The sequence below is a fragment of the Pinus tabuliformis genome, chromosome 9 (genome assembly GCF_031772625.1).
Source record: "Pinus tabuliformis cultivar Carrire ecotype Pingquan chromosome 9, CPIR1, whole genome shotgun sequence".
In the NCBI taxonomy this organism is placed as follows: domain Eukaryota; kingdom Viridiplantae; phylum Streptophyta; class Pinopsida; order Pinales; family Pinaceae; genus Pinus; species Pinus tabuliformis.
This window is the reverse complement of record NC_142307.1, coordinates 1,082,539,611-1,082,554,357: the sequence shown is the minus strand read 5'-3', so window position 1 is coordinate 1,082,554,357 and position 14,747 is coordinate 1,082,539,611. Positions and strand designations below refer to the sequence as shown.

The following is a 14,747-nucleotide window of genomic DNA, read 5'->3' as shown; positions in this document are numbered from 1 at the left end:
AGATATATAAAAAGAGAAATAGTATTTCTATATATGTTATGAGTTAAGTTAGTATTTCTATGTATAGTTGTGGATTAAGGGTTCTACAAAGTTAAGTAAGATTACAACCAACCTAGATCCATATTGCATGATCAAAAAATTTACACTCAAAGAGATTTGATTCCTCTTGATGCTTGAGAGATTTAGAGTTAAGATGGATCTATGTTGCTGCCAAACCAAGCATGGGCTTGTCCCTCACCCTTTGCATCTTCCCATTACCCATGCAAGCCTGTTATCCCCCTCAACATATACAATAATAGCCATGCATTAACCATGATTAAAATTATGTGGAAAATCATACATATGACTGCATAAGCCATGCATAAGGGCTATATACAATGCATAAGAATAAAACAAGCTTAACATGCATGCCTAACCCTATGTGTAATGTAGTCATAGAAATCTTGCCGTAGGGATTGTTTGCATCAATGTCATGGAGGGCTGTATATTACCTTCCAAAGGGAAACCTCTTGAGACTGGCATGAGCCATCAAACCGCCTATGGCAGATGTGCACGTCAGTTATCAAATTTTGTTGTCTTTTTCACAACACATCATTCAAATGTCACCCTAGATTGACATTCTATAGCTTATACAAATGCAAGAAGTAGGGATTGTTTGCATCAATGTCATGGAGGGCTATATATTACCTTCCAAAGGGAAAACTCTTGAGACTGGCACGAGCCATCAAACCGCCTATGGCAGATGTGCACGTCAGCTATCAAATTTTGTTGTCTTTTTCACAACACATCATTCAAATGTCACCCTAGATTGACATTCTATAGCTTATGCAAATGCAAGAATGCATAAACAATCAAGTTTTAACTTTTATGAAAATCATAAAAATTATCCATCAACAATAGTTTGGGAAGGAAAATATGTATCAAAATTTTTGTAGTAATTTATAGGAGAAGGTATGATTGTGATGAGTGTTAAAATTATGCAGTTGCGGTCAAATTCCACTTTGGACAACTCATATGATGAAGATAATGATTGCAATAGATTCCTCTTTTCGAGAGGACCAAAATCAACCTAAAGATCGCCTTATTTGGACAAGCAGAAGTTGGTTTTTGAATTTATTTATTTACTCATGTATATTGGATTAGGTCGGCCCTAAGCACATGTACAATTGGACAGGTCGGCCCTAAGCACATGTACATCAAGTGGACCCTCAACATCAAGTGGACCCTTATGAAAGCCTATAAATAGAGGAGACCTCAAGCTCATTTGGACAATCATTAAGCACTCTGTTCTCTCTTCTACTATTTGCTTCGCACAAGTTTGACGAAGGAAAGCTCGCGCAAAGGGTCCGAAACTACAGGGTCGAAGCTCACACGTGTTTAGGGTTTCTGAGTTTCGGACGCTTGCACGTAACTAAGGTTTTTCGTCCTTAGACACTGACACAGTATGGCCATGGGAGGCACAAAGTGTTTATGGGAGCGTCCAGGAGGCTAGGGTTTCCGTAGTCCAGTTTGGTCCTCGGATGCACGCACCGAATTGTCTAGGGAGCATCCAAGTAGCCATAGACACTCGCATAGAAGCCTAATGGCTAGGGTTTGAGGTGGATCTGGGTATGTTTGGACCCCGAACACCCTCATCCAGTTCTCTAGAGAGCGTCTAGATCTGTTCTAGATGCACTCATCCAGTTCTGCAGAAAGCGTCTAGATTTGTCTTGGACGCTCACACACAGTTTCTCTGCATGTGTCTGGGACCTAAAGAAGAGTTATCGGTATGCAACAACATTCAGTAGTGTTCAGTAATGTTCAGTACAATGACAACTGTATCCAACAGTTAACTACAGTCAGTGACAGTGCATTACAGTCTTCAGAATCAGGATCTTTGAGTATAAGTATGTTTAAAGGCATGTTATGGATGTTCTAGTTGCTTTTTTGTTGCTCTGTGAAGATATGGATCATTGTACTTTCTTTTGCTGAATCATTTGATGATGATCTAAGAAGAAGAATTTACAAGGGTTTGCCCCATAGTGGGGTTTGCCCTGGTCTCTGACCAATGCTGGTGTCTCTATGTGTGCATGATTTTCTTCTACTGTTCCTTTATGTTTTGCTGCATTGATGGTGATGATGTTGTTCTTTCTTCATAGTTGCATATGTTGATGAATAATTGTGTAGATCTGAATAATGTTATAATGTTATGGGGTGAACTTAATATGCTAATGAAGAAATGCAATTATCTAAGCAAAGAACAAAGTAGCCCTATGAAAAATTAACAATGAGATTTCTTATAGTATTCCAGCACTCAATAAATATAACAAATGTAGAGTTCGTTGACATAGTAGTAATATGGATCCTTTCCTATATTTCTTAACACTTAAATGCAGACCAAAGTTAAACCTTAGCCCTCAATTTAAGGCAGAACATTTCTATCGTATCAATTACTTTCCTATATTTCCTTTCTCGCCTGTAAACAAAATATTGGTCATAGGCTATTTGCCCTTCATGTGGCAGATTGAATTGCCCTAGTAGAAGCTTGGGGCAAATTGGAAATGGCAAATAAACTTTTGTTCTATTTAATATTTACGTTAAATGTAGGATCAACTAGTCATCCTTACTGAGAGAGATGCATACCTTGTGTTGCGTATTCACTCTGACACAAGCATGAACATCATTCGATAGAGTTGATACTGATCTGAAATGATCATACATTAAACTGCAGTGGAATTGATTAATGCTATCAGTGAACTTAATGTTAACTTAAGATGCTTGAACCGTGAGAACTGAATGAAAAGATATGACTTTATAACGGAATGGAAACATAAGAAACATGTAAACAGAAGTAATAAGCAACAAATACACAACGATACCAGAGAATAAGATTGATTACGGAGTTCGTCCCTGATGGACTACGTCTCCGGGTCTGCTTTCAAGATGGGCGTTTGCTTTATTAGGATTGAATCCGAGGAGGTCGATTACACAACAAATTAACCAGATTGATTATTGTACACAGGCACTTTTGGTCACTGTCACAAGAAAGCTCTCTGAATTAGCTTTCCAACGCTTGTCACGGTTCCCAATTCTGACTCTGGATGCTCTTGTTACACTAAAAACAAAATTGCCTATATCCTCAAGAATCTGCATACCAACTCTAAAACCTCTCTCTCCAACCTCCAAAGCACCAATCTACCTTTATAATCCTCCAGATGCGTTCGAACTCCTTCATACTGATTTTAGAAATGAATTAGTTGATCTTTAGGGTTAAATTAGGGTTTATGGTTAAGTTTTGATGTCACATAGTGACGTTCACCACTTGGGATTTAATTGATTTATCCAAACTGCAACTAAAACCCACTTTTAGACTTTGGATAAGCGCTTATCTGCCAGTGGTTAGCAAGCGGCGCGGAGGTGAGTGACAATCACATGTGACCAGCTGCGGTCTAACCGCAGGTTGACACCCGGCACTAGCCCCCGACGATTCCGACTAACAGCCAGGGACATGCCATGTGAACGTAGCTTTCTCCCGGTGGTTTCGGCAATGACGCTTGCTTGGTGATTCCAATGACTTGTTACTTTTTTCCGCTTGTCACATGGACACGGCTATGGTTACGGTTTGGAGCTGCTCTGATGCGGTGATGGTTACCCCGACGGTTTAACACTTGAATCCGCTCATGTGAACATGAAAATGGTTCCAACGCGGTCTAGGAAGCTGTTATGTGCCTTTTGCAATGTTATATGGTTTGTAATGGCCCGAGAGGGTTTTTAGGTTAGGTTTAATGCATTTTAATGCATGGTGTAGTTTCTAGGTTTAGGTTAATGGGTTTAGATTTGAATTAGGTTTGTTTGTCCACCATAGTTTTGTAGGTAGGTTTATACATTAGATTTAGGACTAATGTTTAGGGTTTAGTCTTTAGACTTTTACACCCTTTGTTCTAAAAAGAACCCTTTTACATCAAGTTGTCACAATGTGACATACAAACCCACATGATGATAACCATGAACCACAATTGACAACCAAACCCCGACAGAACTGACGACGAACACATGTCAACAACCAAGTACCAAACACCATATCCTTCGAACACCATGAAAACCATGTCAACCATTGACAACACTGGATAACCTGAACCATAACATCATTGTCGAAGTTGAAGATACCGGATACTAAATGCCGACGACGAATACTGGCGAAGTTGATAAAGCTCAAGACCTCATCGACCATGATCATTTGAAGATCACTTTGACTTTGAACCACTGAAGACTCCGCTCATGCTGGACTAACAAGATCCTCCTGGATCAATCCTCTCCACTTGAAAGCTTTTAGACCACAAAAGTTTGACTAGACCGATAGCAGGTGAGATTAGAGCTCCCTCACTCTCCACCTTGCCCTGATGATGTACCAATACATTGATCAACAACTTGAAAGTGATGACCCTAATGATGCTTAAAGTGAACTATTCCATCCATCTGCAGTATGCACAACTTGCGAAGATGGTTAAACAACCTATTATGAACATGGCAATTGACTTCTTTCCACGAAGTACCATGAATTAGTGATTCATAAACATCTTTAAAACAGTGTCTGCAGAATATTGTTCAATACTATTGACATGTACTAACAATCTATTTTGCGGAATAACAAAAACTTTCAAAGACATTCTTGACATCATACCAGCTACTTGACTTGATATACTTTCCTGATTCCTGATTACTAAGTGAACTTGCTACAATAAAACCATCAAACTATAATGTGAAAACTGCTGCAACATAGTTTGACTTTGAAATTATTGAAGTGGCTATTGATTTGTTTGAATCAATGTTTCCTCACCCATTAAATGATGTCTCCATTGATTAACACTTTCCCTTAATGCACAAGTTTCCCTTTTATGTACTGGATAGTTCGACACTGCGTTAGAAAAGGCTTTGACATGAAAGCAAATAGGCTTCCTCTCCACCTGAAAGGAGGCTTCAAAACTCTTTGAAACATGAAATGGTGATACAATACAAGAGAAATGTAACACTAACTTTCCCCAACACTGACCTGCATCCTGGTAACTTATAACTCCCAAACTTGGACTGGAATGATACATTTTAACATTAGGAGGAGGAGCTTTGGACATCAATTGTAACTCATGCTGTATTCCTTCTTTATGAGTAAGATGTCTGGGTTCTTTAAATAAAACTAGAAAAGTTTCTACCTTCTTGACCAAATTATCTTTAAACTGAGACTCACAACTTGAACAAGTATCCTTTAGATCCTTATGTTGTTCTTTTACACACGAGTCCTTATGTTGTTCTTTTACACACATGAGTACAAATCTCTTATTTGAACTTATTAATCGTTTCATCTGATTAGCAACAACTAAATTCAAGTGAGTTTTACTTTTATGTGCCCTGATAATAAATTCAATCCCATTTTTCTTAAGGTGATATTTATGCTCTCTCCTATAAAACACTGCATCACGATCATAAAGATAAGGACTTCTTAAGACAACTCCACATATGTCTACTGGAACCACATCTAATTCTACTTCATCAATGTAATTCGCTGTAAAGGCAAATTTTAACCGACACTACTTTGTGACATTTATTTGAGTTGATTTATTCAACCAACCTAATGGGTATGGTCTTGGATGATTATGTGTCTCCAAACCCAAGTTCTTAACTAAATATTATGATATTAAATTTGCTTGTGATCCACTGTCGAACATTGTATCTATCTTTGTATGCTTAGAAGTTATCCTTATGTGAAATAGTTCAACTCTTTTATCCTCATTTGAAGGATTTATGTTTGATGAAGATGCAGTAGTATTCGAACTTGAACCTATGTCAAAAGTTTTAGCTGTCGAAACTATGGCAGTTATCCTCCTTTCATCCCCTGAATCGGAGCCTAGATTTTGTTGGATTGCTACATTTGCTTTCTTTCATCCTTCTCCTTAAGGAACTTCTTTGGCTTAAGTTCGGGATGAAGTTTCCAACATCTAGATTCATCATGACCAATTCTCTGGCAATGGGTACAAGTAGGTATTTCCTTTAGAGTTGTCGCTGATTTTTTTCTCTTCGAATTGTTCTTCCCTTTATTGTCATTGGAATCCTTGATTTCCAACACTTTGGATGATTGTGGTGAAAACTTGAATGGTCCGCCACCTAATTCAAAATGTATGGCTTGAACACACACTTCATCAAAATCATCAGGATTAAACATCAAATATGAATGTAAACTGCCGATGTACTTTAATAAAGTTTCACGTGTATCCAATGAAATACCAAGCGCTAATGCTTTCTTTCTGCACTCTTGAGTAAACTCCTGAACACTCTGCCCTTTACCTTGCCTCAAATGCTGCCAATCAATAATAGCTTGCTGCATGTATCCTAAAGGATAGAATTGTTTCCTAAGAGCTTTTAAAAACTTAGACCATGAAGAGATGACTTTACCTTTCCGCTTTACATCTATTTGAGTTTTACTTTCTCACTAGATTAAAGCTGTTCCCCCCATTCTAAGTGTAGCTAATTGAATTTTCGTTTTATCGTTAGAAATGTTCTGAATACGACAATACACTTCTAACTGCTTAATCCAGTTATCTAACTTTTCAGGATTCATTTCACCATCATAAATAGGCAACTCAAATTTTACATCAAGGTTCAAAAGAGATGTTTTCTTAGTTTTCTTTTCTGTTTCTGATTCTGAATTCGAAGAAGAAGAAGAAGATGATGATGGAGATGATAGAGGTGAAGGAAGTTTATCAGCCTTGCCTTTACCTTTGTCCTTCTTCGATGTCTTTGAAGAAGAAGCTGCATCTCTCGCCTTCTTATCTTCGTAGAGTTCTCCCAACATCTGCTGCATGCTCAAGAATGCTTGCTGAAACTGTTCCTTGCTCATCTTAGTTTCGGGAATTTCCCCTGTATCAGATCTTGTCATGGTCGACTTATGAGCGACTCTTCGCTTTCCAATCTCTGGATCAATCTCCTCGAGGATTCCTTCTCCACGTTGCGACTTAGACGTGGTTAACATTCATTGGCAAAATTCTACAAACGCAACCTGCTCTGATACCAAATTATATGATCTGAAATGATCATACATTAAACTGAAGTAGAATTGATTAATGCCATCAGTGAATTGAATGTTAACTTAGGATGCTTGAACCGTGAGAACTAAATGAAAGGATACGTATTTATGACGGAATGGAAACATAAGAAACATGTAAATAGAAGTAATAAGCAACAAATACACAACGATACCAGACAACAAGATTGATTACGGAGTTCGTCCCTGATGGACTACATCTTTGGGTCCGCTTTCAAGATGGGCATCCGCTTTATTAGGATTGAATCCGAGGAGGTCGATTACACAACAAATTAACCAGACTGATTGTGCACGCAAGCACTTCTGGTCACTATCACAAGAAAGCTCTCTGAATTAGCTTTCCAACGCCTGTCATGGTTCCCAATTCTGACTTTGGATGCTCCTGTTACACTGAAAACAAAACTGTTTATATCCTCCATAATCTGCATACCAACTCTAAAGCCTCTCTCTCCAACCTCCAAAGCACCAATCTACCTTTATAATCCTCCAGATGCGTTTGAACTCCTTCATACTGATTTTAGAAATGAATTAGCTGATCTTTAGGGTTAAATTAGGGTTTATCGTTAAGTTTTAATGTCACATAGTGACATTCACCACTTGGGATTTAATTGATTTATCCAAACTGCAACTAAAACCCACTTTTAGACTTTGAATGAGCGCTTATCTGCCAACGGTTAGCAAACGGCGCGGAGATGAGTGACAATCACATTTGACCAGCCGTGGTCTAACCGCAGGTTGACACCTGACGCTAGCTCTTGACGGTTCCGGCTAACAGTCAGTGACATGCCATGTGAACGTAGCTTCCTCTCGGCGGTTTCGGCAACGACGTTTACTTGGCAGTTTTGATGACCTATTACTGTTTTCTGCCTGTCACATGGACACGACTATGGTTACGGTTTGGCGCTGCTCCGATGCAATGATGGTTACCTCGACGATTTAACACTTGAATCTGCTCATGTGAACACGACAATGGTTCTGACGCGGTCTAGGAAGCTGTTATGTGCCTTTTGCAATGTTATATGTTTTGTAATGGCCTGAGAGGGTTTTTAGGTTAGGTTTAATGCATTTTAATGCATGGTGTAGTTTCTAGGGTTAGGTTAATGGGTTTAGATTTGAATTAGGTTTGTTTGTCCACCATAGTTTTGTAGGTAGGTTTATACATTAGATTTAGGACTAATGTTTAGGGTTTACTCTTTAGACTTTTACACCCTTTGTTCTAAAAAGAACCATTTTACAACAAGTTGTCACAATGTGACATACAAACCGACATGATGATAACCATGAACCACAATTGACAACCAAGCCTTGGCGGAATTGATGACGAACACATGTCGACAACCAGGTACCAAACACCATATCCTTCGAACACCATGAAAACCATATCAACCATTGACAACACTGGACAACCTGAACCATAACATCATTGTCGAATTTGAAGATATCAGACACTAAACGCTGACGACGAATATTGGCAAAGTTGATAAAGCTCAAGACCTCATCGACCATGATCATTTGAAGATCACTTCGACTTTGAACCACTGAAGACTCCACTCATGCTGCACTAACAAGATCCTCCTGGATGAGATAAAGTCGAATAAAATGGGGTCTAAATTGAAACAAATTCTGGATAAGTTAATGAAGTTCCATTTATCCATTTATAAGGCCTTTCAAATTCATTTAACATTAGCATGAGAATATCTTGACTTGTGATATCATTGTCCAAACACCTTCCCATGTATTAATCAAAATTTTAAATTTATATCTATTTGCAATGAGGAGTCTTTGTTCTTTTGCTACCACCTGGTTAAATATTATAGCTATCGTTCTTGCCTTCTTATAGTCAAATATTTATCATACAATATATATATATATATATATATATATATATATATATATATATATATCACGATAGTCCTTAAATTAGCCAATGCTTCTACACCGCCTGATTTGGACACCAATTTAAATAACTATTAAAATTAGTCCTCAGAGATTCTCTCTTTATTGTTTGCAATAATGGCCCATAAGGCCTTTCAAATTCTTTTAACATTAGCATGAGAATATCTTGACTTGTGATATCATTGTCCAAACACCTTCCCACGTATTAATCAAAATTTTAAATATATATATATATATATATATATATCACGATAGTCCTTAAATTAGCCAATGCTTCTACACCGCCTGATTTGGACACCAATTTAAATAACTATTAAAATTAGTCCTCAGAGATTCTCTCTTTATTGTTTCCAATAATGGCCCATAAGGCCCTTTCAAATTCATTTAACATTAGCATGAGAATATCTTGACTTGTGATATCATTGTCCAAACACCTTCCCACGTATTAATCAAAATTTTAAATTTATATCTATCTGCAATGAGGAGTCTTTGTTCTTTTGCTACCACCTGGTTAAATATTATAGCTATCGTTCTTGCCTTCTTATAGTCAAATATTTTCCATACAAAATATATATATATATATATATATATATATATATCACGATAGTCCTTAAATTAGCCAAGGCATCTTCACCGCCTGATTTGGACACCAATTTAAATAACTATTAAAATTAGTCCTCGGAGATTCGCTCTTTATTGTTTCCAACAATGGCCTATGCAGTCCACTACTTTTCAATTTTCTTTATATAAAATTGTGATTCCGAATTCGTATAGATCATGTACCTTGTCATTGTTAAGCTTCTATATCGAACGTGACTGTGCTCCATATTCTTAAGCAGTTCTGGCCTCATTCACAGCGTGAGGTATAGTTAGATAAAAATGGATTTTGCTCTCTCCTTTATTCTATAGAAAAGCTCCATCTTTGTGACAAGATTATCCAATATTTGGCTCTGCTAATTTCAAATCAACTGTCATTAATCGTAGGGAGTGTCAGTATTTTGAGTAAGCAGGAACTACGGAAAATTTTAGATAACCTAATTAACTGTGCACTCTTCTTTGTACCTGAAACTGAGATGACGTCTTTGTTGTTTGAGGAAAGTAGGGAAAATATCTATCAAATAGATTAATTAGGCGTAATTATCATTAATCGGGGGTCCTGTGAGTGTATTTGGTCTAATGATTATAATGTACTTTATTTAAATAGCATAGTACTTCAAGTTAAGAGTTAAATAAAGTGATTTAAGAGCTTAATAAAGTGTGATACATGTACTTTTCGAATTATGTAATGTTGGTTGCCACCATTGTCTGTCTCTCGCGAGACATGACATTTATATCTGATCTACACTGAATATATACGATTCTCTCTTTTCTCTGCAACTCTGTAATCTTGCAACTCTGTAATCTTGTGTGTGCATATTTTATATGGTACCAGGGCTAGATTCGTTGGCATCTGGGAGGATCAGAGCACCGTTCCAGGGAAATTTGAGTAATCACAGCGAACGTTAAAGCATCTTGGGCACATTAACACGGGAGATTGTGGCCAGACAAGTGTGGCACATGGGTGGCATGATTGACATGCGGCTTTCAGAGCATGAAGAACAATGCTTGGGTTATTGATTACATCTTTTTATCGATGATTTCTTAGCTGTTTAGATTGGGCTAGTCCTCTTATAGGCCTTCTTGATTCTTTTGAGACATTGATTGTGTTATATAGCAGGAAACGTTGAAACGTACCCATCCTTAATGTATCAAGCTATTCACATAAAACTAAAGTGGTTGCTTCAATTGATCAATCTATTCTTCTACTGTTAACTTATTGTAGATTGGGTGAGTTCTGTAATTAGGCTAGTTAATTCTACTATATTTAGGGATTTGTGGATTTTCTTAACTGTTTAGTTATCAGTCAAAAAATGGGTTATCCTGAGAGTTATCTCTGTTATTTAGCATTGTTCTCCCCTTCCATAACTGTAAATTTTTGAACTTTCCATATATTTCTTTCTGAATAGTGTGTATTTTTGGATGAATCTTACTTATATGGTATAATGGTATGCAGGTCTTCAAGGTTATATTAATGCTTCTTTTCGAATGCTACGCAACATTAGAGGAACATTGGATTTCGGTTATGGTTAAGTGAATTCTATGGGTAATTAATGTGTTGGAGATCATCAACTCGAGGCATGCCCTACTTTATTCTGATGATATTTCTCAACATGGTTGGCTCACCTCCAGAAAACCTGACAACTTTCACCATATTTTAACATAGAATGAGTGCAATGGTCCACAATACCTTAGATTCTTGTTTTTTGTCATATTCTCAATCTTATGTAGAAATTTATCCCAGTAAAAGGAGAGCATTCTTGGGTGCTTCCTTTTGGAATATCTGCTACATTTATGGAGATGGATGTTCTTCCTTAATCTCATTTTTGATTAGTGTTGCTGCTACTACCATGCTGTTTAGTGCAGAATCCGGATCAATATGCATCTGCTGGTCACCGTCCAGTAAACTTCAATGAAATTCGACATTTGTTTGGATGTCTCCCTATCTGAGTATATACTGATTATAAACCATTCTCTTCCGTTGTTTTGATGCTTGTGACATCGAGCTATTTGTAATTGTAATCCTGTTTGTTGTGTTAGCATGCTTCCTGTTGTTTCCATGATTTGGATTAATGCATATTAGTATCCCTTGATGAAACCACATAACCATTGGGTGGCACATTCATAATAATTCATTCGGATGTTGCAGGAAATGATTTTCGGCGTTGTGATTTTCTAGGAATCTTAAAGGTTGTGTTTGATGCTCTTTTTCAATGATATTTCTCTCTGTGCACACTGCACAATGGTAATGATATCTGACTTTGGATTGCCAGGAATATAAGTACTTTATATCATGGTTGATCCTGTTACCCGACTGCAATGTTGTAACACTGGAATAGTCCAAAAGAAAATTGACCTTCACGACATAACAATGTTGTTACACATCAAATTATTAATTTGGCAAAGCATGAGAGATTCCAGCAAGTAGTCCATAATGTTTTTAACCCCTATTCGGGATATAATTTGTTTCCTTCGCAATTATTTTAGATGTTACTGAGTTCCAAATATTATACTTCAATAATTACATTATTATTCTCATCTTTGGGTCTTATATATATATATATTCGTCATGGGATTTCAGCGTTGATATTCTTACGTACCCCCATAACTGAAGTGGAATTATTTAATATCTAATTGGACCATATTTTACGGTGTGTTATCTAAAGCTTTCCTAGACTGAAGAAAGTTATAAATCTTTCTAATCTCATTTATTTATCTGCACTCTGTTTTCCGTTCAACCAGGGAGAATCTTCCTCATATTGTTGTAATAGCTAGCTACGCTGTTAGTTTATCTGTTCATCTTTCACTTTCCTCTATTGCGTAAATGTAGGACATTTCCTTCAACGGGGTTGCTTTTATCATTGACATATCTAATTTTGTTCTGTAGGTTGTGCTTATTTTGTCTCACCACAGTTAAGTTATATGAGCTTTTCAGCTTGTTAATTAGATTTTCCCTTTTTGTTTGTTGTTGTCTTCGTTGATGGCATATTTACCCTAAATTTAGGGTAATGGCCTTATAAGTCGTTTGATTTGCTGACTCTCTGTTTAATACGTTTCTGATTCTGCTTGGCTCTCTTAATGTTGGTTTAGCTTGATGTCCTATGGATTCCTATTAGTGTTTTTCTATGCTATTTATATCCTTTTTTTCACTAACTATGCCTTTTTTTATTCTATTTATATCCGGCTGATTGTGAGACTCAGATTCATTTGTTATTGTGTCAAACTTTTGTAATTTATGACTTCTCAAGATAAGATCAGTTTCAGCTATTTATGATTTTAATCCTCATCGGGTTCAAAATACATTACGCGGTGCCCTTTTTCTTGGAAAACAAGATTATGACAACCTTTCATACAAAAGTAAGATAATGAGAACCTTTCGGAGAATACGATCAATTTAATGGCGAGGAACTGTTTGATTAGCAATCTATGATAGTATCATGTTTATATCTTAGTTGGAAGTAAACGTTATATATCTCTTTTTACTTTATTGTGACAAGCAATAGTTTTAATTTGTTATATGTGGCAGAGGATTCTACTTGTTCAATCTATCCGGGTACTCATTTTGGAGAGTGAAACACAGTTATTTACACATGGATCTAGTCTTTCAACTAGTTTTTAGTCTCATCTAGAAGTCTTTTGATGCATTAACTTCAATACATATCATGCATATATAAATTTTAGATTTAGCTTTAGATTTATCAAGTTATTTTCTTGACATATTTTTATTGTTTTAGAAGTTCCTTTGTCCCATAAAAGGAAGGGAAGAAAGGGAAGTTTAATCTACCACTAAAATAATGGTTGGAATGAGTTTAATGGTGAAGGGTAGAGTTCATTGTCCCCATAAACCAAATACCTCTTCTAAAAACACCTCATCTCAATTTGTGTTGAGTTATAGGAGGAGAAAAAGAATCTTTTGCCACATTAGAAGTGGTTGACATTCCCTTGGATAATCAAGCATTGGTGGATATGTATCCAAGCGTCCAATGCTTTTTTTTAGTGGAAAAAACTCCATTAAATTTTTCCTAATAAAGGGATTGTCAAGGAATAGTAGGGTTTTTCTTAGTGGAACTCTAGACTCCGCGTCCATTGCTTTTTTTTAGTGGAAAAAACTCCATTAATTTTTTCCTAATAAAGGGATTATCGAGGAATAGTAGGGTTTTTCTTAGTGGAACTCTAGACTCAACATTCGATGGCATAAAATCACTCTTTTTTTTATTCATGGAATGGGAGGCAAGGCCATTCCCATCTATTTTCATTCTCTTTGTAACCAATTTTGCTAGGAGCTTAAAAGCTTTGGTTGGCATGCATATAAAGTTAGAAAACGCAAAGGGGATAGAGCCCTTCTCTAATGCTGCCTAGGGAGGAGTGAGAAAAGACTAGATCTGTATAAACAAACCATACAAGATAGCAGTGGAGGTTAGTGCAGTGGCCCACTGCTACAATTGGGGTCATTTTTTGATGTGAAACAATGTTACAAATGGCGACTACGAATCGAACATGACTACCTTGAATGTTGGTTAGGTAATTGAGCTAGTGGTGTCAAATATTTGACATTTATCATCTTGAATGTACATTGATGGCTTGACGGTGTCCACATTAAGAGTATTTATTTTATATCCATGTTTGTTGGTTAATCAACACTATGGACATGTAATTGACATTAGACACGTCGAATTAGCATGGAGTTCCATGGTAGTTAAACATTTAGAAGCGATGTTGGTTTATTAATGCTAGGGAGATGTTCAGTCAATGCATATTCGATGCTATAATGATATATGTGATATCATTATTGATTTGCCAAGTGGTATGTGCCATGTTAGCAAAATGTTGATGGAAATGTGCCCTGTTGGGGCTTTGTTGTTGTGGCACTTGATAGTGGCACATTACACGTCAACTTTTTCTGATGTGCCATATGGTGGATTAAGAGGGCTCTAGTTAATGTCAATTAAATGCCACATGGTGTTTTGATGATGTGGCACTGTCCATGTGGCACACTACACACCGACTTTTTCTAATGTGTCGTATGGTAGATCAAGAGTGCTCTAGTGAGTCTTTGCTAAGTGAAATTTAACCAATGTTTATTTTGAACCTTCAATGTGAGTTTGATATATGAGACCACAGGTAATGTCAACTTAATGTCCCAAAACTAATGCCTATGCTGATTCAACGTCGATGCTAGTTT

General features: G+C 36.8%; 1 protein-coding gene across 3 annotated transcripts in view; it reads left to right on the top strand.

Annotated features, from left to right (window-relative positions):
- LOC149152472 (uncharacterized) overlaps positions 1–11,604 on the top strand; it is a 116,317-nt gene extending 104,713 nt beyond the window's left edge. Inside the window, exons 2-3 of one of the 3 annotated variants that reach the window (XM_089440015.1) lie at positions 10,401–10,577; positions 11,022–11,604. In XM_089440015.1, the coding sequence (XP_089296141.1) occupies positions 10,401–10,474 (74 nt within the window). In that variant the 3' untranslated portion in view covers positions 10,475–10,577; positions 11,022–11,604. Of the gene's footprint in view, positions 1–10,400; positions 10,796–11,021 lie in introns of all 3 variants that reach the window. The other 2 variants (XM_089440014.1, XM_089440013.1) reach the window with 2 other exon arrangements.
- The last annotated feature ends 3,143 nt before the right edge of the window (positions 11,605–14,747 follow it).